Source organism: Bos indicus, chromosome 6, assembly GCF_029378745.1.
Source record: "Bos indicus isolate NIAB-ARS_2022 breed Sahiwal x Tharparkar chromosome 6, NIAB-ARS_B.indTharparkar_mat_pri_1.0, whole genome shotgun sequence".
In the NCBI taxonomy this organism is placed as follows: domain Eukaryota; kingdom Metazoa; phylum Chordata; class Mammalia; order Artiodactyla; family Bovidae; genus Bos; species Bos indicus.
The window spans coordinates 11,907,881-11,935,536 of record NC_091765.1 but is presented as its reverse complement, the minus strand read 5'-3'; the positions used below and the strand labels follow the sequence as shown (position 1 = coordinate 11,935,536).

The following is a 27,656-nucleotide window of genomic DNA, read 5'->3' as shown; positions in this document are numbered from 1 at the left end:
TCCTCTGTGTTCTTGCCTCCAATGTCCACAGCTATCAGAACCAGTGTCTTTCTTTTGTGGGAGCCCTCAATGACCTTTTATATATTCCACAGACGCAGAGTCTTCCTAGTTGATCATGTGGATTTAACCTGCAGCTTGTACAGTTGATGGGAAGGTTTTTGGGTCTTCTTCCTTAATCACACTGCCCCTGGGTTTCAATTGTGGCTTTATTTCCACCTCTGGATATGGTTCATCTACTGGGGTTTGCTCCTGAGGCTGCCCTGGAGGGCTTTGGTTTGCCCCTGTGAGGGACAGGTGTGGAGGTGGTGCAGCTGCTTGAGTAGCAGGGGTTATGGCAACACCAGGTTCTCAGGGGAGTTGGCAGCTAGGACAGCAGGAAATTTAGTGCTGTAGAAGGGTATGGCAACCAGTATTTGCCAATACACTCCAGTATTCTTGCCGGGAGAAACCCGCTCCCTGATAGAGAAGCCTGGCAGGCCACCATCCACAGGGTCACAAAGGGTCAGGCACTGCCAAAGTGACCCTGCACGCATAGGCACAAGACTTTTTTTGCCTGGGGCAGCTCTGCCCCATTGACAGTTAAGCGTGAAGGTAGTGCAATGCTGGGCTTGCAGGTACCCTGGTGGCACCAAGTGTGCAGGGACATGGACTGCCTCCATCCACAGTAGGAGTTATGGCCCTATCAGAGTCTATTATCGAGCCTCTTGTAGCTGGTGATCAGAAAGCCTCTTTGGCCAGTCTTTCTCTGTAACGCTGCCGATTCAGGCACTTAGAGGGCTTCCTTGCCTGGAGTCCTTCTCTGTTGCTCGGTGCATCAGGCACATAGAGGGGCCCCTCTCCTGGGGTCCTACTCTGTAGATCGAAACATCAGGCACTTAATGGGCCACCCTGGGTGGGCTCCTACTCTGTAGTTTGGTTCATCAGGTGTTTGACGGGCCAGCCTATCTGTTTTCCTCCACAGGCATTTCCCACCACAATCTACTCCTTCACATCCCCTCGATCCATCTCTCTGCAGTCAACAGCAGCCCTCGCCCTGGGATACCTCCACAATCTCTAAACTCCAGCTCCCAGCCACTGTGCCATCTAGGGTATATATGGCTGTGGCAAGGACTGATTCTTATTCCATTTAGGCTGCCACAGATCAGCTGTTTCACTCTCAGCCTTTAATGTTTCTTCTCTGACTCAGACAATTGCCCCAATGTGGGGATTGGACCCCTACTTCATTTTCCCCACCTGTTGAGGGCTGGTCCTGTCCTACTAACACTCCAATTTCCCCTCCTAGTTCCTTCATTCTACCAAGTTTTGTGTGGGTCTATATATTCAGGTACTCCTGTCTGCTCTCATCTGATGGTCTGCATGCACTTCTGTGTCTGAAGGTATATTTCTGATGTCTGTATTAGTTTCTTATTACCAAATGGCAGGAAATAATCCATTTCTCAACTATAAAATAGATAGTGTTATATGCATTTTCCTGGTGAGGCAAGACAATATCAGAAAGGTAATGTTGTCACTTGCCCAAGCTTTGAAATCCATTTGACTGATATCTGTCCTAGTCTGCAGTCTATGTGAAAGTGTTAGTTGCTCAGTCATGTCCGACTCTGTGATCCCATGGACCTCCAGGCTCCTCTGTCCTTTAGATTCTCCAGACGAGAATAATGGAATGGATTGCCTTTCCCTTCTGCAGGGGATATTCCTGACCCAGGGATTGAACCGGTGTCTCCTGCATTGTAGGCAGATTCTTTACCATCTGAGTCACCAGTTCAGTTCAGTTCAGTTCAGTCGCTCAGTCCTGTCCCACTCTTTGCGACCCCATGAATCAAAGCACGCCAGGCCTCTCTGTCCATCACCAACTCCCGGAGTTCACTCAGACTCACGTCCATCAACTCAGCAATGCCATCCAGCCATCTCAGCCTCTGTCGTCCCCTTCTCCTCCTGCCCTCAATCCCTCCCAGCATCAGAGTCTTTTCCAATGAGTCAACTCTTCACATGAGGTGGCCAAAGTACTGGAGTTTCAGCTTTAGCATCATTCCTTCCAAAGAAATCCCAGGGCTGATCTCCTTCAGAATGGACTGGTTGGATCTCCTTGCAGTCCAAGGGACTCTTAAGAGTCTTCTCCAACACCACAGTTCAAAAGCATCAATTCTTCACCGCTCGGCTTTCTTCATAGTCCAACTCACATCCATACATGACCACAGGAAAAATCATAGCCTTGACTAGACGGACCTTTGTTGGCAAAGTAATGTCTCTGCTTTTGAATATGCTATCTAGGTTGGTCATAACTTTCCTTCCAAGGAGTAAGCATCTTTCAATTTCATGGCTGCAGTCACCATCTGCAGTGATTTTGGAACCCAAAAAAACAAAGTCTGACACTGTATCCACTGTTTCCCCATCTATTTCCCATGAAGTGATGGGACCGGATGCCATGATCTTCGTTTTCTGAATATTGAGTTTTAAGCCAATTTTTTCACTCTCCTCTTTCACCTTCATCAAGAGGCTTTTTAGTTCCTCTTCACTTTCTGCTATAAGGGTGGTGTCATCTGCATATCTGAGATTATTGATATTTCTCCCGGCAATCTGGATTTCAGCTTGTGCTTATTCCAGCCCAGCATTTCTCATGATGTACTCTGCATCATGAGTCACCAGGGATCCTATTAATTATACTACTCAATAGAATTTTTTGCCTATAGGATGTATTCTGAAGATATATTAATTTTATGATTATTTAAAACTGTCCCTATACATTCATGACTTACCTCAGTGCCAATACATGCCTTCTCCTTGGTTAATCTTAATGAGATCAATGGATTTATTTAAGAAGCTTTTTGTTGTGAAACACGGATTCAGTCTTTCAGTCTTTTATCATGGTATACTGAAAACATCTTAATTCTGTCACATTTATAATGGAAAGTTTGTATGAAAGAATACAGAACACCCTTGACATTTATCTTGCACTGAGTTAGTGTGCTCTCCTATTTGCATGGGGTTAACTTTAATCAGCATGTTAAAGCAGACATTTTGGGGATCTCACATGCTGATAGATAGGAACCAGGTACTTATTTGCATAATGCATCCTGCCAAGTTCAAGGGAATACAATAGCAGAATAGAACACAGTTTAGTGAAATAGGAGAACAGAAATCCAAAAGAATAAACCTTGTCAAGAACAAATTTTGTCAGTACTCAGAAGTACTCAGATATTTTTATATATAATCATCAGAATTGTTTGTAGTAATTAAAAAAATAGATATCATTGATCATTCTATAATAGACCTCTACAGTTTTGTAAACAAATAGCATGTCTCATTATGTATACATATTGAACTTTTTGTATCTGAAGTCAGTTTAATCCCAATCTTCTAGCAAAAATCTAGCATGTCACTTTTTGCATTGTAGGTACTCTATAAATATTTGACTATTTGAAAATGAATACTCAAACTCAAAATGAGTCTAAGGAAACAAACATTTATATTAGCAGGACTAATATTTATAAAATTACATAAAATGAAATCTTTAAAATTCTTTGTGAAGTTAAATGGACACATGTGTTAGATAAAATGGAATAACTTTATATCCTAGTTAGGGGGGAATATCCAATAACTAAATTTATCTGTATTATTATGAGCACATGGAAGTATCAACTGCAAAATGTCTCATATATAACCTAGAATTTAATAGAATTTTCACTGATAATGACACTTTTAGATTTTTAAAGGTTTTTTTTTTAACTTACTTTTGCAGCAGTAATTATGCTCATCTATCAGTACTAACGCAAAACAGCTACAAGCATGAGAAAAATATATAAATGTCCACTGTGAAACTGGATAGTAGTTAGGTGTCTACTTAAAGAAGGCTTGAAAAAAAATGGCAGTTTTCTGACTAGATTTTTTTTATCATTAAAATAAAAATCCATGAATTACACCATAATACAAAAAGAAATGGAAGGTTCTCATAGGTAGAAAAATGGCTACCCTTTTCAAACTGGGAGAAAAGATGTCCTGTTTTATAGAATTTAATTATTTAAAGAGAAGGTCTCAGACCAGTTTTTTAGATGCACAGGCTGGGAAAAACTCTTCACTTTGGAAGCCATTGTATTCTTCAAAGTGAAGTCACTCAGTCGTGTCCGACTCTTTGTGACCACATGGACTGAAGTCAACCAAGCTCCTCCATCCATGGAGTTTTCTAAGCAAGAGTACTGGAATGGGTTGCCATTTCCTTCTCCAGGGGATCTTCCCAACCCAGGGATCGAACCTGGGTCTCCTGCATTGCGGGCAGATGCTTACCATCTGAGCCACCAGGGAAGCCCTTATTCTTCAAAGGTTAAAACAAACAAGAAGCAAACATGAAGAAGGCTTTATATACTATGTCCTGGATAACAGTCATTCTACAAGTATAGGTGGGTCACCTATAATATGGCAGGCACAAGTATTTATTAAGAGTCTGTTGTTTGCTAAACTGTATATCAGATGAGGATTCAACAAACAGGACCACTCCCTTATCTCAAGTATACAGATGCCTACTTGGGATAGATACAGAGATAAACATGTGCATTTACTCTTCCCCTTAAGAAATCACCTTGAAAGGGCACCAGAAGCTTTTGAAATGGTTCTCTTTAAAACTAAGTACATGTTGTAATATTCCAGATGGAAGCATATGACAAATTCTCTATACATTTCTCCTCTATGCCTCAACTGAAACCTGGATGTCCTCCAAACACCTGACTTCACTTGTGCCCTTTCAAGCACAGTCTTGTTCATTCTCCTACACCCCAAGGTTTCTAACGCAATCATAGCATTTTTCCTAGGTTGTTGTGTTTTTTTTTTTGGCCAGTTCTAGACCATTATTACATATGCATGTGAGAAAAACCTCTTGTCTTTATAAAGTTTATAGTAATCAAGTTTACCACCTTCTAAAGGTTTCAGGGAAGAGCCAATTCTGATTCCATCTTGGAATTGTTTCTTTGACTTGCTTTTCATTGCTTTTGTTTTTATTTATTTTATTTTTTTAAGTTCTTTTTAAAATTTTTATTTATTATTTATTTATTTTACTTTACAATATTGTATTGGTTTTGCCATACATCAACATGAGTCCACCATGGGTGTACACGTGTTCCCAATCCTGAACCCCCCTCCCACCTCCCTCCCCATACCATCCCTCTGGGTCATCCCAGTGCACCAGCCCCAAGTGTCCTGTATCCTGCATCGAACCTGGACTGGCGATTCGGATTTGGGAGAATGGCATTGAAACTTGCTTTTGTTTTTAAAATCATACATAATGTCCTGTTTCAGAGAATCCTGCCCCTCTGCCTGACTGGTAAAGTGCCTTTTTCAGAACCCTGTCCACCTATTGATGGCAGGAAAGAAGAAATGAAAACATCCTCTGGCAGAGGCTTGCCATTCTGAGATATTTGCAAGACTGATGGTCTTTTCACTTTGTTTACTCACCTGCCCCCATCTCTGATCTATAAAAGAACCTGACATCCAGACCTTCATAAGATGGATATTTTGAGACATTAGTCTGCCACCTTTTCTGCCAGTTGGCTCTCTGAATAAAGTCATATTCCTTGCCTCAACACCTCATCTCTTATTCATTGATCTGTTGTGTGGAAAGCAGAGTGAGCTTGGGCTCTGTAACATAAACTTCCCCTCTTTTGTCAATTTTCTGGTGAATCAGTCCTTCTCCATATTCATTGAGGGGTTTGGCTCCCATTTTACAGTCTTCTTTCCATCTCATTTTTCTTCATTCTTCTGGATGGTTTCCATATGCAAGCTGAGGTCCTATCCAATTCCATGGCTATCCTATTTATTTGATCTTCAAATATAATCACTTGCCTGGAGAATCCCAGGGACGGGGAAGCTTGGTGGGCTGCCATCTATGGGGTCGCACAGAGTCAGACATGACTGAAGTGACTTAGCAGCAGCAGTGCTTCAATATACACTTCAAGAGAGCACACAGGAAGTTACCCCCTGAAGGTTCCCCAATTTGGGATTATTAGTATCCACCAACCCTTTTAGTCATCTAAGCCCCCTGGCTTTCGCTATCTCCTCCTCCCATGTATCTATGGTCTTTTACTATATCGAGACCCTTAGTTTCCCTCTCTTTATCCTGTGTTGTCTTCTTTCTCTGTATTTTGGGCATTTTGAGGTTTGGAAGTTCCGATACTTTCTCTGCAGCCTTCCCAAAGACTTCATCTCAAGTATTTCTTCTCCACTGTCCTGAAAATGGCCAAACCATCAACTCTTCCTCTCACCTGATTGTTCCTCACCTCTTGCATTCCTGAGCTTTATCGTTGGTACTAAAAGTGAACACTTTCTAATCTCTGCTTGTCTTTCAATACAAAAGAACAAAAATACAAAACATCCTTGGTCAGTTGCTTCTCCCATTTCTTCTCTGTCTTCCAGCTCCCACAAATACAAGGATAGTATTCACCCCACTCATCTTACTCCTTTCCTGGCCTGGCTTTCTTTCTGTGTTAGCTGGCAACCTTGCTTTATATTTGGATGTCAAGTATCTACTCCTTGTCAATATCTTATTTTCCTTGTTAGAAAGTATAGCCAATGCATATCTAGATCCAATGCATCTCATTTCTGAAGGTGTTTTGCCCCATTAATTATATCTCTATGTGTTTGATTCTTTCTTATGGTGTATAAATACACTTAACTGTTTCATTGGGGCAGTGGGGGGGTGGAGTGGGGGGATCCCTCTTTGATGCCTGCCATTGTAACACAAAGCCTTTCTTTTGCTGTTGTTTGCTTAATCAGATTTCTTGAAAGCAGAATTTATATACAGTTACTTCATTTCCTCACAAATCACTTTTCATTTTCCAAGAATGTGACCCTGTACCCAAAATATCCACAAATTTTCTCTGGGGCCTTTGTGCCTCAAATACTTCTCAGCCAATTTTTTTTCAGTATGATCACTGTATCTCAAGGAGAACTTAATCCATTGCATTGCAACTTCCAGATTATCTGTATCACTTAACATACACAAGCCATGTTTTGTCAAAATTACAGTTTGTCTGGAGCACAAGCCTATTTCATAGAAGGTGTGTGTGTGTGTGTGTTAGTTGTTCAGTCATGTCCTACTCTTTTGCGACCTCATGGACTGTAGCCCACCAGGCTCCTCAGTCCATGGGATTCCCCAGACAAGCATACTGGAGTGTGTTGCCATTTCCTTCCCCAGCCATAGTGGGTGCTTGAATAATATTAGAATGAATGACTACACTACTACAGAAAATGAACCTGAAGTGTCTTATTCCTAGGAATTCATAGAAATCTATCACTGAAAGGGTGTTATGACTCTTTAACTTCCCAATTCTCTAAGATACCCTATAGGTCTTACCTCTGTTAATTACTTACTAGTAACCTTATAAAGTTATTTTCCTTAATTTTCTCATAGGGAAGGTCAAAAGATTGGAGTTGGCTATAGTCCCAAGCTGTTTTGAAATAAGCTTATTCCAAATATAATCTTCAAACACACAAACTACACGCCACAGGGACAAGTGAATGCTAGAATACCTGCCTGGGGCAGGATCAAGGTGTGGTTATTTACTTAGACTCAATTCCTGTCTTTGGAGTTACTGAGCAGATGTCAATGAATGGATAAATAAGTAGAAATGGAGAAGGCAATGGCACCCCACTCCAGTACTCTTGCCTGGAAAAATCCCATGGACGGAGGAGCCTGGAAGGCTGCAGTCCATGGGGTCGCTAAGAGTTGGACACGACTGAGCGACTTCACTTTCACTTTTCACTTTCATGCATTGGAGGAGGAAATGGCAACCCACTCCAGTGTTCTTGCCTGGAGAATCCCATGGACAGAGGAGCCTGGTGGGCTGCCGTCAATGGGGTCACACAGAGTCGGACATGACTGAAGTGACTTAGCAGCAGCAGATTTGCTGCCAATTCAGGAGAGCGCCAATTTTCCCCACTTCTTTTCATGTTGTGAGTTGTAGATAGGGAGATAAATTTGTAAACCATCCTGCTTCAATGAGAGAATGAGAATGATAAGGAGAGGAGTCAGATATCCTAAAAAAAAAAAATGCTATAAAGTATGCTCCAAAGAAGGTTTAATTTTACACAAATTTGCCAAAAAAATAAATAAAATAGATAAATTTTTTGAAATGTGCTACACTGTTTTAAGCTAAATCTAACTTATTTTTCCCCCTCTTCTGATTGGACACTGTTCTATTTTTACTGCTCAGGCGATCACTTTCCTAAAGCAGTTGAATAAACCTCAGAGGACAAAGGTATCACTCTGAAGGGCGTGAGCTTTGCAGTAGGGAAGCTTTTGGAATTCTATTCTGTTGACTCAGTGTCTCCTTAGATCAGACGAGTGAGAGAAACTGAGCTTGTCAGCAGATTTACTCCCACTGCACACACTCATGCCAAATTAAGCAGGTCAATAGCATCTCCAGAATTCCCTACTTATTTTGGACAATATCTCCACTCTAAGGGTAAAACCAAAGGCCTCAGTCAGTGATCTGCAGCAATTATCTTACTTTTAAATATGGATTTTTACAGAAGACTGTGTAGTATGTGCCCTAAGGAAATGATGCAATAGTTAATAAGATTGATACTCGATAATATGGAACACAAAATGTCTCACCCCATCATTTGAATAGAATTAAATATCAATAACCTCAGATATGCAGATGACACCACCCTTATGGCAGAAAGTGAAGAGGAACTAAAAAGCCTCTTGATGAAAGTGAAAGTGGAGAGTGAAAAAGTTGGCTTAAAGCTCAACATTCAGAAAACGAAGATCATGGCATCCGGTCCCATCACTTCATGGGAAATGGGGAAATAGTGGAAACAGTGTCAGACTTTGTTTTGGGGGGCTCCAAAATCACTGCAGATGGTGACTGCAGCCATGAAATTAAAAGATGCTTACTCATTGGAAGGAAAGTTATGAGCAACCTAGATAGCATATTCAAAAGCAGAGACATTACTTTGCCAACAAAGGTTCATCTAGTCAAGGCTATGGTTTTTCCTGTGGTCATGTATGGATGTGAGAGTTGGATGGTGAAGAAGATTGAGCACCGAAGAATTGATGCTTTTGAACTGTGGTGTTGGTGAAGACTCTTAAGAGTCCCTTGGACTGCAAGGAGATCCAACCAGTCCACTCTGAAGGAGATCAGCCCTGGGGTTTCTTTGGAAGGAATGATACTAAAGCTGAAACTCCAGTACTTTGGCCACCTCGTGTGAAGAGTTGACTCATTGGAAAAGACTCATGCTGGGAGCGGTTGGGGGCAGGAGGAGAAGGGGATAACAGAGGATGAGATGGCTGGATTGCATCATTGACTCGATGGACATGAGTCTGAGTGAACTCCAGGAGTTGGTGATGGGCAGAGAGGCCTGGCGTGCTGCGATTCATGGGGTCGCAAAGAGTAGGACACGACTGAGCAACTGAACTGAACTGAACTGATACCCACTTGTATAGTGCCTCAAAATACAGGATTTTATCATTAGTGTTAATAAACCTTATACCCTGAAAGTTCCTGAAGCTTCTGTGAAAATGAAACTGTGTTCAAATGCTATACTCTGTGAAATATAATTGCTCTGGTAAGTTTTGGAAAAAATTTCAACAGTGAAAAAAGGTGACATAACCTTCCATAAGACTTTCTATTTAACCCCTAGTTAATCAAACAAGAAAACTGACACTATTTTCCTAGCTTTCAAATTACACAGGACTTTATTTTCCTTTTCAAGTTCAGTATCGGGTCTGAGACTCTGTGTGGAAAGGACTAAGAAAATAAACAATATAAAGTTGATTGTGGTTGCACCTATTAAGTTTGTCTCTTACAAGGTTACTTTTCCTTCTTAGGTAGAATTAATTTAAATATTTCAGAAAAATAAAATTCTCTACTTACTAAAAATTTCTAAAAAAGAAGACACCAGTATTTCCCACCATTAATAAAATAATGACTGTTTAAAAGACTTAATTCACAGGAAAATTCTTCATTTTTATACCATCACTGGAATAAAATGAAACATCAGTTTTTGCACAGTAACCTTTAAATCTTAAAAAAAAAAAAAATCCTTTTACCCTTTTCCCCCTCAAAAGGTCCTAGCTTCTATAATGTGTTTTTTGTTCTTTTTTGAGATGTAACTAATATATGACATTAGATTAGTTTCAAGGATAGTTAGGGAGTTTGGGATTGATATGTACACACCGTTAATTTTAAACAGATAACCAGCAAGGACCTACTGTAAAACACAGGGAACTCTGCTCAATATTATGTGACAACCTAAATGGGAAAAGAATCTGAGAAAGAATTGATACATATATATGTAAATGAAAAAAAAATAAAATAAGATTGTACACTGCTAAAATAGTTGTTTTAGGTGTACAATATGATTTAATATTTGTTTACATTATGAGATGATCACCACAGTAAGTCTATATAACATCCATCATCACACATAGTAAAAAAAACTTATGAGAAATTTAAGATCTACTTTTAACAACTTTTAAATATTTAATACAGAATTATTAACTATAGACACCGTGCCATTCATTATTAGGAGATTTTATAACTGGAAGTTTGTACCTTCTGACCTCCTTTATATAATGAGTGTTTCTTAGTCAACTTCTCTGATTATAAGATAAAAAAGTACAACCAGATGTGACAACCTGGCTATTTTCCATTCATATTCACTATCCCATAATTATTTATTATTATATGGACAATATTCACTTCTTGGGTTTTAGTGGGTTCCCCACCCCACTAAATGGAATACTTTGCATTTCACATGTCGAGTTTTATTTCCTATAGGTTCTTTAGTTTATGAAAGTAATTTTGAGTTCTGAAATGCTAACTACATCATACAACAGAATGAGAGTCATGCCAAAAATACTAATATCAAAGCATTGTGAAAATTCAAAGAAGGGAAAGTTAATTTCTATCTATGTGGATCAGTATATTCACACAAGAGTAAAATATTAGCGACAGGAGATAGAATTTGTTGGGCAACATAGATGTTGGGAGAAAACATTGTATTAACAATGCAAGCAAATATACAAAGGTATGGGAATGCTGGGTATTTAGATGAAAAAGTAAATTGCTCAGTTAGCCATACATATAACATGCATAAGTTAAAGAGGTTGGAATGGAAGACTGTTGATATTTTATCATCAAAAATATAAAAGTATATTGCCCCCAGTTCTCATCTACCTAAAGAAAATATACAAAATGCAATCTCTGGTTAGCTTTCTGAGGCACTCAGGAAAATTGTATTTAAAATAAGTTTTGATTATTTATAATAGGACAAACATTTTGAAACTACCGCTTTTAGAGTATGAGGGAAATTATGTAGAATTCTTCAGTGACACTTAGGAAAGCAATAAAATATTTATCAATCCACTTGTGTTGGGGTACCTACAGCATTCATATAATTTGCATCTCTTGCTGATAGTGGTCTATTCAGTTTAGGTATCTAGTTTAAGGATCAGAAGACAATTAACATTTAATTACAAGCTCATATGGCTTACCTGATATTGCTTCTATGCTATTAACTGCTTGTTTCAACTAAATGCTTTGCATCATACTGTTAAATCAGAGCAAATGTTGCTAAACAAGTAAAGTATGGCACAAGGGTGCTTTTAAAAGATTTGCAATAGTTTTTCTTAACCTATGTAATTTTTTTCAGGGTTATAGAAGGAGCAATTTTTCTTAAAATGTAACAGTTCTATAAATGACATAAATATTTTTTGGACTGAGTCATTTTTAATAAACATAAAGAGAACTTTTATTAAGATATACTAAAACCATCTACCATATAGAGAAACTTATATCCAACATATTTAACTTTTTATTCTCATTTTTACATGCCAAGATCCACTTTAAAATTTTATTTTGTAACTTTTCTTGCTTGTTCTAATATGTTTACAAACACTCTGAGGAATGAAAGAGGATATCAATATGTTTAAAATATACTAGAACTTCCCTAGCTTTGTCCCAAATGTTTAATCATCTGTATTTAAGTATTGTATGTTCATTAATGCCATTTCTTCCATTTTCCTGTGCAAGATTTATTGCAATAACCTAAGTCCCAGCTTGCTTTCATTGAATTTTTAATTCCAAAAGGAAGCAAGACACAGCTAATATGAAAATGGAAATGCCATCATATTAAGTAATTAATCTCTTAAAAAAGATGTATTGAAATTCTGTTCCTACTTATCTCTCAAGGTGACAGAAAAAGTGCTCATGCCCGTCTGTCCTGTATGTGAGAACTTTCCCACTGAGCACCATCATTATTGGGGTGGGGTTTCCATGTGACTCAGTGGGGAAAGAACCCATCTGCAGTGTAGGAGATTCAGGAGACATGGGTTCGTTCCCTAGATTGGGAAGATCCCCTGGAGTAGGGCATGGCAACCCACTCCAACATTCTTGCCTACAGAATCCCATGGACAGTGGAGCCTGGTGGGCTACAGTCCACAGGGTTGCAATGAGTCTGACATGACCAGAGAGACTGAGCATGCACACACATTATTGGGTTGATAATATCTTGAAAATCCAAGAAGTAAAAGATATACTTTGAGTATGTGAGTTTTTGTTATGAGATAAATTAGAGATAATTTTGGCTTAGCTAAAGAGATCTGGCCATAAGAGTGTTTCAGTTTGGTATACTGATTATTTTTCTCCTAGGTACTATAAAAATTTGAAGCAGCAAAAAGAAGCAGCTGCATTTCTGATCAATTCTTACTAATTAATGTTTTACTGAAAAATAAGTGACCTGTTTTGATGCAACAACCTTAAACCCAAATAGAATTTACACCTGCTTCTTATCAAAATGAGAAAATGAGAATCATAAAGATCTGAGCCATTCATTTATTTACTTAAAAATTATTGAGTATCTACTATGTACTTGGCATTGTTCTTGGTGATAAGCTATAAATTTGAGAATGTTACAACTTTGCTTTGTAGTAGAGTAACCATTGTTACCTTTTCACTTTGCACCAGCTGGTACAGCTACTGAACACAAGGCTACTCTACCAAATGAAGTAGATTAATACTAGTTATTGGAGAATTTAGTAAAATGCCTACCAAATTCCATGGCTGTGAGTCCATTGCTACATTTCTGGTATAAGTTGGTTTTGTTGTCTGATGAGATATCATGGCAAATGGATGAGGCTTTCTGTAAGTCCACAGATGGTATTGCTGGCAGAAGGACTGTGGATGGAGATTGCCTATTGACATCAAGAATCTATGACCATCTCAGTAAAGCCCATTCTCTGTCCTTCCTGTATTAGAAAAGATCCAATACAATCAATTAGTCACCGAGACCTAGCTAGTTCCCATGGGGAATATCTCTTTTGTTCAAAGACTGAGTACTTAGCCCTGACTGTAGTCATATCAGTCTTAATGAATGAATGCCTATGTTCTTGAATGCACAAATAGCATCTATGCCACCACAAGCACTTCTTCCCCAAACTTTAGAAGTTATTAAGTAGTACGGGGTGATTGGGAAAAAGGGATTAACGTGCTCAAGATGGTTCATTTTGTCCATTTAATTTGAGATCGTCATACACATGCAATGATCAGAAATCAACTGAAGACTTACATGGGTTTCTCAGCAGGTCTCTGTGGTGTGCTCTGTACTTCTATCTACTCTTCTCCCTCCTTCTAGATGAATGCTAGACTTCTTCTCTCTATACTTAGACTCCCAGTTTTATCTCTTAGACTGCTGGCATCTCCTCCTGGTTTCCCATTCCCTCTTCTGTAGTACAGAAATTCTTTCCAGGCAGTAACCTAGAATAATCATAGATATGGTATATATTTATAAAAGCAGCCTTAATATTCTTATCTTTTAATTGTATTGCCTAAGTTTTTGTGGGTTTTCCACTGAGATTTTTTTTCATTCTGCAAGTCATTAATTATTATTCTTGCTTCTTTGCACACTTGTTCATTTTTTATTGTATATGGTGTGACTCTGATTTCTGTCAGGTGAAACTCAATATAACCCCAGCCACTGTGATGTTGGAAAAGACTCTTGAGAGTCCCTTGGACTGCAAGGAGATCCAACCAGTCCATTCTGAAGGAGATCAACCCTGGTATTTCTTTGGAAGGAATGATGCTAAAGCTGAAACTCCAGTACTTCGCCACCTCATGCAAAGAGTTGACTCATTGGAAAAGACTCTGATGCTGGGAGGGATTGGGGGCAGGAGGAGAAGGGGACGACAGAGGATGAGATGGCTGGATGGCGTCACTGACTCGATGGACGTGAGTCTGAGTGAACTCCGGGAGCTGGTGATGGACAGGGAGGCCTGGCGTGCTGCAATTCATGGGGTCACAAAGAGTCGGACACGACTGAGTTACTGAACTGAACTGAACTGATTGTGCCCCAGAAATTAATTGCCTATTGCTTTCTGGTGATTCTTTCTTTGGTCTTTGTAATTTCTTCTTATGAATAGACAAATAAGTACTTAAGCATAGACTCAAGGAAATCTTTATACAAAGCTCCAGAGCTCTTTTTACAAGACATGTAAAAGGTGCCTTTGACCTTCAACAAATTTAGAATGTTGTGGGAGAGAGTTAAGAGATCTAATTGAATAACTACAATAGATTTCTTTCTTTCATTTTCCCCAAATATGCATTCCTGGACAGAGTAGCCTATATACCGAGAGGAATATGAGTGGATCATTCTAAATAAAGAGATGTTAACTGAGTGAATTTTTATTTCAAAATTTTAAAATATTAACTTTTTACAAGCATCAAAAGAAACTGGTGTTTTTAAATAGAGGATGGATTGATTGATTTGCTTATCTGGCCATGCCCCACAGCTTTTGGGGATCTTAGTTCCCCAACCAGTTATGGAACCAAGGCCCCCTGCAATGGAAACATGGAGTCCTACAATGTACCACCAGGGAATTGCCTAAATAGAGAATTTTAAATAGGTACAGTAGACATGATTTAGTTAAGATAACAATAAGAAAATAATAGACACTGTCAAGAAAATCAGTTGGCGATGTTAGGTGTGAAAAGTATTAGACACAATAGTCCATATGACATGAAACACATAATAGATTCAACAAACAGAATGTGTGCTGTGCTGTGCTCAGTTAACACGTCGTGTCTGACTCTTTGTGACCCAATGAACCGCATCCTGCCAGGATCCTCTGTCCGTGGGATTTTCCAGTCAAGAATACTGGAGTGGGTTTCCAAGCCCTCTTCCAGTGGATCTTACAACCAAGGGATTGAACCTGTGTCTCCTGAGCCTCCTGCATTGGCGAGCATATTTTTGTACCACTGAGCCACCTGGGAAGCCCCCCAAAATGGAACAGATACAGACAAAAAAGAAACAAGAAAGCTGGAAAGTCTAATTGGGCAGTTCTCCTAGAAGAGAGAATACAAAGATAAAGGAAATGTTAAAAATATGGAACCTACATAGAGAAATATCAGCAGCCATATAATAGGGATCACAAAAAGGGAAAAAATAGAAGATAATTTTTTAATAATGAAAAGAAATTTCTCAGTACTCTTGACTGGAAAATCCCATGGATGGAGGAGCCTGGTAGGCTGCAGTCCATGGGGTCGCTAAGAGTCAGGCACGACTGATTGACTTCACTTTCACTTTTCACTTTCATGCATTGGAGAAGGAAATGGTAACCCACTCCAGAGTTCTTGCCTGGAGAATCCCAGGGACGGGGGAGCCTGGTGGGCTGCCGTCTATGGGGTCGTACACGACTGAAGTGACTTAGCAGCAGCAGCAGAACTTAAAAAAAAAAGTGAAAGGTCTCAGATTAAAAGAATCCACTGTGACCAAAAGGAAATATTAAGAAAAGCTACATCTCAGTAAATTAAAAATTAAGAATACTGAAAAATTCTAAAATTTTCATAGAAAAACAGATCACTTTTAAAGGAAAAAAAGTAAAGATAACATTACTCTAAGAAAACAATGCATTAATACCATTAAAGTATTAAAAAGAACTTTCAATCTAGGATTTATATGTAGCCAAATTGCCATTTGAAAGTGAGGGTACTGTAAAAACCTTCTTAAGCATACAAGAACTAAGAAGTTTTGCCTCACAAAAATCCACATTAAAAACACTTTTAGAAGAAGTACTCAAGATAACTGGGCTTCCCAGGTGCTGCCAATGATAAACAACCCTCCTGCCAATGCAGGAGACATAAGACACATGGGTTTGATCCCTGAATAGGGAAAATGCCCTGGAGGAGGGAATGGCCATCCACTCCAGTATTCTTACCTGGAAAATTCCATAGACAGAGGACCTTGGTGGGTTACAGTCCATGGGCTCACAAAGCGTCAGACATGACTGAGGTGATTTAGCATGCACATACTCAAGATAAAGGAGAAAAAAGTCTCAGAGGTGCTCTAAGAAATTTGCTAATGAAAATGATTAAATACCTAGACCAAATTCATAATTAAAAAAAATTAAGACCAAAAGAAGAGAAACAGTAAGCACTCATTTCACAAGCTAGCAAGGTAATACTGAAAATCCTTCTCGCTGGCCTCAACAGTAAGTGAACCAAGAACTTTGAGACGTACACGCTGGACTTAGAAAAGGCAGAGGAACCAGAGAACAGCCTTTTTTATGGTCCAACTCTCACATCTGTACATGACTACTGGAAAAAAAACATGGCTTTGACTGTAGGGACCTTTGTATGCAAAGTGATGTCTCTGCTTTTTAATACACCATCTAGGTTTGTCATAGTTTTTCTTCCAAGGAGCAAGTGTCTTTTAATTTCATGTCTGTGATCACCATCTGCAGTGATTTTGGAGCCCCCCAAAATAAAGTCTGACACTGTTTCCACTGTTTTCCCATCTATTTGCCATGAAGGGATCGGACCAGATACCGTGATCTAAGTTTTCTGAATGTTGAACTTTAAGCCAAATTTTTCACTTACGTCTTTTACTTTCAAAAGGCTCTTTAGTTCTTCTTTACTTTCTGCCATAAGGGTGGTGTCATCTGCATATCTGAGGTTATTGATATTTCTCCCGGCAATCTTGATTCCAGCTTGTGCTTCATCCAGCCTAGCATTTCTCATGATGTACTCTGAAGATAAGTTAAATAAGCAGGGTGACAATATCCAGCCTTGATGGACTCCTTTTCCTATTTAGAACCAGTCTGTTGTCCCATGTTCAGTTCTAACTGTTGCTTCCTGACCTGCATACAGGTTTCTTAAGAGGCAGGTCATGTGCTCTGGTATTCCCATCTCTTTCAGAATTTTCCAGTTTATTGTGATCCACACAGTCAAAGGCTTTGGCATAGTCAATAAAGCAGAAATAGATATTTTTCTGGAACTCTCTTGCTTTTTCAATGATCCAGTGGATGTTGACAATTTGATCTCTGGTTCCTCCAAATCACAAATTGGATTTGTCAGCACTACACCTGGCCTTTTCTGCTACTATGAGTACTAAAGATCACCCTAGTGACTGAAACCAGCTATGTCACCATGACTTAATTGTTTTCTTTGGGGGAAGAGTGGGGCAGGAAAGGACAAGACAAAATCAGTAAATGATTTTACTATTGGCTGTAAGAAATTCCTGCTGCTGCTGCTGCTAAGTTGCTTCAGTCGTGTCTGACTCTGTGCGACCCCATAGACGGTAGCCCATCAGGCTCCCCCGTCCCTGGGATTCTCCAGGCAAGAACACTGGAGTGGGTTGCCATTTCCTTCTCCAATGCATGAAAGTGAAAAGTGAAAGTGAGGTCGCTAAGTCGTGTCCGACTCCTGCAGCCTACCAGGCTCCGTCCATGTGATTTTCCAGGCAAGAGTACTGGAGTGGGGTGCCATCGCCTTCTCTGAAGAAATTCCTACAAATTCATTTATCAGAGATAGCATTCTGCTCATATAAGGAGATCATTTATTAAACAGTAGTTTACTTATCACTTCAGAACCTTCACCTCCCTGTATGCAACAATCCTAAACTGTTGTATCATAAATGTTGCCCAATCCTTATTATTCCCCTGCCTTCAAAGATCTGCCTAGACCTCAGAACTTCTAGATTTCCTCCTTTTGAGATATTGCCAAGACTCTGACTTTCTCACTATAGTGAGTTAAACTTCGTTTGTCTTTATTTACACGGGGTCTGATGGTACTTTCAGGAATTTGATATTAGGCATTTCTTGCCAAAGCCCCAACCAATGCTGTCTTATTACTTAAGCCTATGCATTTCCCTAATAAGAAAAGGAGAAAACACCCAGACAGATTCCATTTGTGTTGGTACCGGTAGTTATTTTCCTAAAGTGATAAGAAAATTTATTCTCTGTCTGACAAAGGGGGATATCTTCTTTAGAGGTGGGACAAGATGAGGAGCAGGTCTCTGGACTGGTTGTGTCCACAGAGGAGACATAGGGCTGAGGTTAGCTTAGTCCTTGGACTCTGGCAGCAGTCAGATTTAGCATATGGTTTTCGGTGGGGGGTGCGGGGGGGCATTAAAGAATTTTTTTTTTTTGATGTGGACAATTTGTTTGAATCTTTATTGGATTTGTTACAGTACTGCTTCTGTTTTATGTTGTTTTATTTTTTTGACTGTGCAGCATGTAGGATCTGAGCTCCCTGACTAGGAATCAAACCTATACCCTCTGCCTTGCAAGGGGAAGCCTTAAGCACTGAACCGTGAGTGAAGTCCCCTAGAATATGGTTGTACGTGGATTGTCCCGTCTGCTCTAGTTAGGCCTTAATCTCAGATCACGGTCACATCAGGGCTTGCGATGGTGTGGGGAGTCAAGGGGGCAGAGAGTAAAGGGTAGTGTTGTCTCCCCTACATGCTTTGCACTGAGGCCCAGGCAGCAGTAAGGCCACTGCTCCAGGGAAGCTGATCAAAACGCAGTGACCAGAGGCCCATGCAGGGTCAACTGGTGTGAGACGCTGTAGCAGCGCGGATGGGCTCCAGTAAGATGGCAGAGGACTCCTTCCCCTTTCTCGAATATAGTAGGAGCAGTATTTTTGCCAAAGGAAAGAAAGTAGAAATTTGGAATACAGTTACAGAGTGATAATTAGAGCATTTTGTTTGAAGTTTCCTGTTCCTTTTGTCTGGGAAAGAATAAACCAGGGCCTACTGCAATCCTTGCAGTATCCTCTGTTTCCCTACAGATCTGTAGCTGCCTGGAGACACTGCCGTCTCTCCCAAGGTGGAAGACTGGGGAAGGAGGTAGGTGATCAGGATGTCAAAAGGCTGCTAGATCGTTCTAGAGTTGTAATTACTAATGAGAATTCATGAATCAACTCCTCAGCCAGGGGCCCATAGGCAACTTCTATTTTGATCAAACAATTATTTATCCTGACACGGGTGGAACACGTGGAGAACATTTCAGCAACAGAACTTATTTCTTTTTTTCATTTAAAAGCAAGATGATAAATTATCTCAGAGAATTGTTCTCATTTTCCTCTAAGAATATATCTGTATATAAAAATAACATGTAAATAGAATACTATAGAGTAGATTGAGTATTGGTACAACTCTGCCTAACTGGAAATAACATTGATTTTTAAAATCTATTGCTTAGGGAAGGTATAAATAATCTTTGCTGCCAAATTATGTATTTTGTAATAATCCTTGTTTCAGTAGTCATCTTAAGTGTTGATTTCCTACATGGTGTGTTTTGTAACTAACGTTGGAAATGCAGGAGATCTCAGGAAAAGTTGTATTTCCCCCTATTTTTCAGTTACAAGGTTAACTACATATTTATAAAAAGAAGGCTGCATGTGATAGAGTGAGGAGGGTGTGAATCAAAGTCCCTGCCCTTTCTCAGCAATAAATTATCATGACCTTGGGAAAATCATTTAACCTCTGTGAAAAACAATTCACATTTTTGCAAAACTTGGAAGTCTTATCTAGATCACGGGTGGGCAAACTGTTTCTATAAACAGTAATTAATATTTTAGGCTTTGCAGGGTATCTGGTGTCTATTGCAACGTTTAGTTCTGCTGTCATAGTGCAAAAAGCAATCACAGGCCAGCAGCGAGTCGGAGCTCTATGGAGGTAGCGGCGAGTATCGGGTGGTGGTTGCAGCAGCGACTCTTCTGAGCCATTTCAAGCCGGTTCAGACTCCTTCCTCCCCCTTCCCTCCCCCTTTTTTGTTTTCCGTTCCCCTTCCCCCTCCCTTCCCTGTCCCCGACGACCGGATCCTGAGGAGGCAGCTGCTGTAGCAGCTGCTGAGTTCTCGGTGAAGGTTTTTCATTTCTCCCATCCTCTTCCCTCCCCACCCCATCCATTAATATTATTCTTTTGAAGATTCTTCGTTGTCAAGCCGCCAAAGTGGAGAATGCGATCGCAGAAGTGGGTGCTTCTCGTTTCAGCGCTTCTTCGGGCGGAGGAGGAAGTAGGGGTGCACCTCAGCACTATCCCAAGACTGCTGGTAACAGCGAGTTCCCGGGGGAAACCCCAGGGCAAAACGCTCAGAAATGGATTCCTGCACGAAGCCCTAGACGAGATGATAACTCCGCAGCAAACAACTCCGCAAATGAAAAAGAACGACGTGATGCAATCTTCAGGAAAGTAAGAGGTATATTAAACAAGCTTACTCCTGAGAAGTTTGACAAGCTATGCCTTGAGCTCCTCAATGTGGGTGTAGAGTCTAAACTCATCCTTAAAGGGGTCATACAGCTGATTGTGGAAAAAGCCCTAGAAGAGCCAAAGTATAGCTCACTGTATGCTCACTTATGTCTGCGATTGGCAGAAGATGCACCAAACTTTGATGGCCCAGCAGCAGAGGGTCAACCAGGACAGAAGCAAAGCACAACATTCAGATGCCTCCTAATTTCCAAATTACAAGATGAATTTGAAAACCAAACCAGAAATGTTGATGTCTATGATAAGCGTGAAAATCCCCTCCTCCCTGAGGAGGAGGAACAGAGAGCTATTGCCAAGATCAAGATGTTGGGGAACATCAAATTCATTGGAGAACTTGGAAAGCTTGATCTTATTCATGAATCTATCCTTCATAAGTGCATCAAAACACTTTTGGAAAAAAAGAAGAGAGTCCAACTCAAAGATATGAGAGAGGATTTGGAGTGCCTCTGTCAGATAATGAGGACAGTGGGGCCTAGATTAGACCATGAACGAGCCAAGCCCTTAATGGATCAGTACTTTGCCCGAATGTGCTCCTTGATGTTAAGTAAGGAATTGCCGGTGAGGATTCGTTCCCTGCTGCAGGATGCTGTAGAGTTGCGAGAATACCATTGGGCTCCTTGCAAAGCTTTTCTTGACAATGGACCAAAGATGATCAATCAAATCCGTCAAGATGCAGGAAAAGATCTAGGAGTATTTATTCCTGCTCCTATGGCTCAAGGGATGAGAAGTGACTTCTTCTGGAGGGACTGTTTATGCCACCCAGGATGAAAATAGATAGGGACCCACTTGGAGGACTTGCTGATATGTTTGGACAAATGCCAGGAAGCGGAATTGGTATTGGCCCAGGAGTTATCCAGGATAGATTTTCACCCACCATGGGGCGCCATCGTTCAAATCAGCTCTTCAGTGGCCATGGGGGACACATCATGCCTCCCACACAGTCGCAGTTTGGGGAGATGGGAGGCAAGTTTATGAAAAGCCAGGGGCTAAGCCAGCTCTACCATAACCAGAGTCAGGGACTCTTATCCCAGCTGCAAGGACAGTCGAAGGATATGCCACCTCGGTTTTTTAAGAAAGGACAGCTTAATGCAGATGAGGTTAGCTTGAGGCCTGCTCAGTCTTTCCTAATGAATAAAAATCAAGTCTCTTTAAAAGAAACATGGTTTACTTGCACAAAACTGATCAGTTTTGAGAGATCGTAAATGCCCTTGAAGTGGTCTTTGTGGGTGTGAAACAAATGGTGAGAATTTGAATTGGTCCCTCTTATTATAGTATTGAAATTAAGTCTACTTAATTTATCAAGTCATGTTCATGCCCTGATTTTATGTACTTGTATCTATCAATAAACATTGTGATACTTGGAAAAAAAAAAGCAATCACAGACACATGTCTAAATGGGCATGGCTAGATTTCACTATTTATAGACATTGAAATTTGACTTTCATACAATTTTCATGTCATGAACTATTATTTTCTTTCATTTCTCCCCCAACCATTTAAAAATATGAAAAGTATTCCCGGCTCATGAACTGTACAGAAAACAGGATATGGTCTGGATTTAATTCAGAGGCCCTGATTTCCTAACCCTTGAACTAGATCTCTGCTGAGAACAAAATTCCCTTTGACTTTGGTTTTCTTGGGGCTGAAATGGCAAAGGTACAGGTCAGTCTTGAGGTAAAGAAGTAAAATGAGAATCAAGATTTTAGAGAAGTTGCAGAAGATGTTATGATGGAGTAATGTTTTGGGAATGGTGCAACAAGAAACTAGCTGAGGAAAGGGACAACTCAGGGAAAAGAGTAACTCCGAGTAGTAGAGTTGCCTAACTAATGGCCAGAATGTGTAAGTAAGATATCTCTGGCTTGAACTGAAACAGAAGTAAACCTGGAAAAGAAATAGAGATAGGTAGAGACGACAATAAATATGACATTATATGTTTTTTCATGCATGTTTGTGTGTGTTAGCAATCATTAATACCCAGAACTATGCAGAAAACATTGTGAGTGAGTATGGGAAAAATCAGACATGACCAATATGTGCAAGAAAAGAGGAATAAGGATATGAACACAAGATGAATAAAAATCAAAACATTTTAAATGAGTTTATAAATGAGTTGTCTTCTCCTACAGCCATTTATTTATTTTTTAATTTAAATTTATTTATTTTAATTGGAGGCTAATTACAATATTATATTGGTTTCGCCATACATCAACATGAATCTGCCACGGGTGTACACGTGTTCCCCATCCCAAACCCCCCTCCCACCTCCCTCCCGGTACCATCCCTCTGGGTCATCCCAGTGTACCAGCCCCAAGAATCCTGTATCATGCATCAAACCTGGATTGGCGATTCATTTCTTATATGATACTATACATGTTTCAATGCCATTCTCCCAAATCATCCCACCCTCATCCTTTCCCACAGAGTCCAAAAGACTGTTCTATACATCTGTGTCTCTTTTGCTGTCTCACATACAAGGTTATCGTTACCATCTTTCTAAATTCCATATATATGCGTTAGTATACTGTATTGGTGTTTTTCTTTCTGGCTTACTTCACTCTGTATAATAGGCTCCAGTTTCATCCACCTCATTAGAACTGATTCAAATGTATTCTTTTTAATGGCTAAGTAATCCATTCTAAAGGAGATAAGCCCTGGGTGTTCTTTGGAAGGAATGATGCTAAAGCTGAAACTCCAGTACTTTGGCTACCTCATGCAAAGAGTTGATTCATTGGAAAAGACCCTGATGCTGGGAGGGATTGGGGGCAGGAGCAGAAGGGGACAGAGGATGAGATGGCTGGATGGCATCACCAACTCGATGGACGTGAGTTTGAGTAAACTCTGGGAGTTGTTGATGGACAGGGAGGCCTGGCATGCTGCGATTCATGGGGTTGCAAAGAGTCGGACACAACTGAGCGACTGAACTGAACTGAACTGAGAAACAAGTTATATGGCAATAAGTCATATGTTAAAAGCAGGTTGGCTTATTGGGTAATGACTTTTATGTATGTTAACAAGAGGCAGGAATAAATATTATTTAAATGGTTAACATCAAAGCAGACATTGATTTCATCTACTGGCTATAAAGGAGTTGACTCCTCTTATGCCCATCTGGGCAATGTTCTAGATTATGTGTTCAATATGTTGACTTTTAATAAACTTACTAGAATGTTTTAGGTCTGTGACTTGCCTTACTTATCCTGGCCAATGATTTCCAGGGCTTCAGCTTGATAAGTATGGATGTAGATAGATATCTGTCTATTTTTCTATCCAGCAGTCATCTAATAAGGACATTCCTAAGAGATATCTTGCTCTGGTCATATATAAAGATAAACTATGCTGCAAAGCAGTAAAATAGTTCAGCAAAACTGCATTCACTATGAACTTATGTTAAGGATATAGAAAGTGTAGACACAATAGATAGCTTTTTACCAATATATTTCATAAATAAAAGTAATAAAGAACACTAGAGTGAGTACCCTGAGGGAGTTGCTTAAAGTAATAAATAAGTAGGATTTTGCCAAGTGCTCATTTGATGAGGAGATGGTAGCAATCTTTGTAAGAATCATAAACATTAATTTAACTCCTTCTTTACTCATTAAATATATTCAGATGCATAATAAGCATAAGATTTCATGAAGAAAAAAATCACAACTTTACAGGGAAATACTGTTGACAATAGGTTTGTCTTAAGGTAGGTGCACACAGAAATTCTTAATGGACTCTTAAAAGTATTCCTGGACTTCTTAAAAGTCCATGATGGACTCTTAAAAGTATTCATTGAGCTTCTTTAGTGGAACTCACCTGCCAATGCAGGAGACATGGATTTGATCCTTGGTCCGGGGAGATCCCACATGCCATGAAGCAACTAAGCCCATTTGCCACTACTGAAGCCTGGAAGCCTAGCTGTGCTCTGCAACAACAGAAGCCACCGCATTGAGAAGCCTGCGCACTGCAATGAAGGGTAGCCCCCAACTTGCTGCAACTAGAGAAAGCCCTTGGAGAGCAGCAAAGACTCAGCACGGCCAAAAATAAATAAATAAAAAGAATTTTAAAAAAGTATTCATCAAGGAGAACAGTCACCCACTAGACAATAAGGGGGACTATATTAAATAAATGCATTGATTTTCCCATTTTAGAACTCAGCTAATAAGATTTAGTGATATGATATACTGGGTCTCTGATTCTTATTCCTTTTTATTTCCTTTTGAACTTTTTATTTTGTATACACTCAGTTAATGATGTTGTGATAGTTTCAGGTGAGCAGCGAAGGGACTCAGCCACACATATACATGTATCCATTCTCCCCCAACCCCCTTCCCATCCAGGCTGCCACATAACATTGAGCAGAGTTCCATGTACTATACAATGGGTCCTTGTTGGTTATCCGTTTTAAATCTAGCAGTGTGTACATACTCACCTTATCTAGATTTTAAAAGTATGAGAGTTTAATTATGGGAATGTTTGCCAAGGCACACCTTTGTTCTTTAGCATCTGCTGAGTGAAGGAGCACCTATTAAGCTGTTAAGATATTAATGCTCTTGAACCCCTATGGCTGTGTTAAGTTACCGTGTGTATTGAAATCATTAAGCTCTCTGCCTGTGGTTTGTGGTTCGGCAACACAAGCATCTCTAGAATTCCTGCTTCCCTACAAAATGTTAGTTGTGTATGGCTGACAGACAGAAACTTGTATTTCTCCTCTAATTTTTTCCTCTTTCAGTCTATGAGGAATATATGTTCTTGGTGTTGATCATTCCTGAGATAGTTGATGAAAAATATTTCATGGCAGAATAATTTATAACATTCCAGTCCTTAAAACATTTGGGTATTATAATGTGGTGAATACGGAAGTCATATTCTTCACCCGTCTCAGGGTATGTTCTCATTGTTTGCTGTGGGTTTTAGTTAGTCATTTAATGACTTAGTAAATTATTTTTGTAACTTTTTTTTTTGTAAACTCTTTTTGTCATGTGTGGTGTCTAAAATCTGTTCCTTAAGCTTGTGGTCAGCTACTGTTTTGACAGAAATTTCCTTGAATACTTGGACTTCCTCCCCCCTGCCCCCGCCCCCCTCTCCCCACCCCCCAAAAAAAGAAGGAACAAAAAGAAAGAAAAGGGGGAAAAAATTAAAACAATTCTGCCATTCTCTGCAGGCTGGCTCTGTGTTGTGGCACCCCCTCAGTGCTTAGCCAGGCTAGTTACAACTATGCCTTAGCCTTAGTTCTTAACTTGTGGTGAGTATAATGAACAGTCAGAGGTAAAAAGCTTGTAGTCTTCTTGGATTTTTCTGACCGTGCATCTTACCCTGTGCAGTATGTGGCTCTCTAAATTCCTTGTATATGCAAGTGCTTTTCGGTGCCTTGCTTTCCAAAAGAAAGCATTGTCTTCCCAGCTTTTCCTCCTATGCATGCCTATTGTCTGCTTCAACTACAGTCTTTTGTCCCAAACAGCAGAGACAGTGAGCTGTTCATTTGCCTCGGTGTTTTCTAGGAATGCCTTCTCTGAAGACACTTTTCTGCCTTTAACTGATTGACAGGGAAAACACAATGCAACAGATATTGTGGGGTGCGGTGAAAGACACGTTTAAGGGGAAATTTGTAGTTTTAAACTTAAAATAGTTAAAATTTTGTATGAGATAGAAAAAATTTTTTTTTCTAATTTTATTTTATTTTTAAACTTTACATAATTGTATTAGTTTTGCCAAATATCAAAATTTTAAAGTCAGTGAAAAACAGAATGATATCAGCAAATATAGCAGAGACTATTAGGAGACTATTGTCTCCTAGAGACAATATAGGAGACAATTCTTGAGTTGGGAGAAACAAAGACAGGTACCTCCCATCATCCCTTCAGGTAGCGCCAAGGCAGGCAAAAACAGAACACTATTCTTTCAGAAGTTCTGCTTTGATCACTCCAGAGCCAGGGTGAAGGTCCCAAACTGGGAGCATAGATTCTTATCCTTAAGACTGCTAGTGAGCTGAGGAGCAAGCTGGACAAGGTCACAGAAAAAACGCCACGGAGCACTCCTGCTGTTTTAAAGTTGCCTTTTCTTGATCAACATATGCTTTGTTGCTGTAAAACCTTTTGGTATTTCCCAGGGTTCTTCCACTTGATTCTGGCAGTTTTCACTCAGCTTTTCTAACTTTTTGTGGAGAAAAACTTGGAGCTAGCTCCTCTGTTATATTTGCTGATATCACTCTGTTTTTCACTGACTTTAAAATTTTTCTATCTCATACAAAATTTTAATTTTAAATTTAAAACTAAAAATTTCCCTTTAAACGTTTCTTTCACTGCACCCCACAATATCTGTTGCATTGTGTTTTCCCTGTCAATCGGTTAGAAATATTTTCTAATTTCTCTTGTAACATAGTATTTGATCTTCAGGTTATTTAGAAATATATTTTATAATTTCAATATATTTGGTGCTTTCCCAGAAATCTTTTTGCTACTGATTTTTTATTTAATAAGTTTGGGGATATGGGAACATGCTAAGGTTTAAATCCTTTGAAATTTGCTGAGATTAATTCATTATGCAGCCTATTGTCTATATTAGTGAGCATTCCACATCGAAGTCAAAACAAATGTTTTCCTTCTGACCAAATTAACTCAGTTCAGATCTTGATCCTGCATATAAGGTACTGGTTCTATGTTTTTATTTCCACACCACACCTGAAAAAGCCGTCACTGACTTTCACAATGAGGAGCACTTGCTTGATTCAGCAGATTTGCCTAAAGTGAACAAATAAAGCGTGGAGATTTAGATGGAACTAACACAAGCACATGTTGCTATATTATTAATAAGAAGAATTAAGTCATTGGTCCTGTTCTTCCCCAGGTTTCAAAGTCAGTTTGCTTTTTTTCAGTTAACTGGTAAAAGTAAGGAGCACAATTAATTCATTCATAGCAGTAGAACCATCTCATTTGTTATACCATCAGTTCTCTGTGTTCTGAATGTGAAGGGGTCAATGAGGATGGACTGTAAAAGGTCACCTTCCGACATGTGTTTTAATGAAAATTATTGAGCTGGGATCACTGGAAATAGGACTATACCAGCAGCTTCTTTCATCTGTGAAATACAACTTTTCCAGTTTCATAAGAACTACAAAATACATATTTTTCTGATCTACT

General features: G+C 39.5%; 1 protein-coding gene across 1 annotated transcript in view; it reads left to right on the top strand.

Moving 5' to 3' along the window:
* Positions 1–21,898, top strand: part of LOC109559976 (eukaryotic translation initiation factor 4 gamma 2-like) — a 99,879-nt gene extending 77,981 nt beyond the window's left edge. Inside the window, 4 exon segments of the mRNA XM_070790989.1 lie at positions 19,053–19,110; positions 19,896–19,941; positions 20,120–21,268; positions 21,271–21,898. Coding sequence (XP_070647090.1) covers positions 19,053–19,110; positions 19,896–19,941; positions 20,120–21,268; positions 21,271–21,734 — 1,717 coding nt within the window. The 3' untranslated portion in view covers positions 21,735–21,898.
* Positions 21,899–27,656: the final 5,758 nt, after the last annotated feature.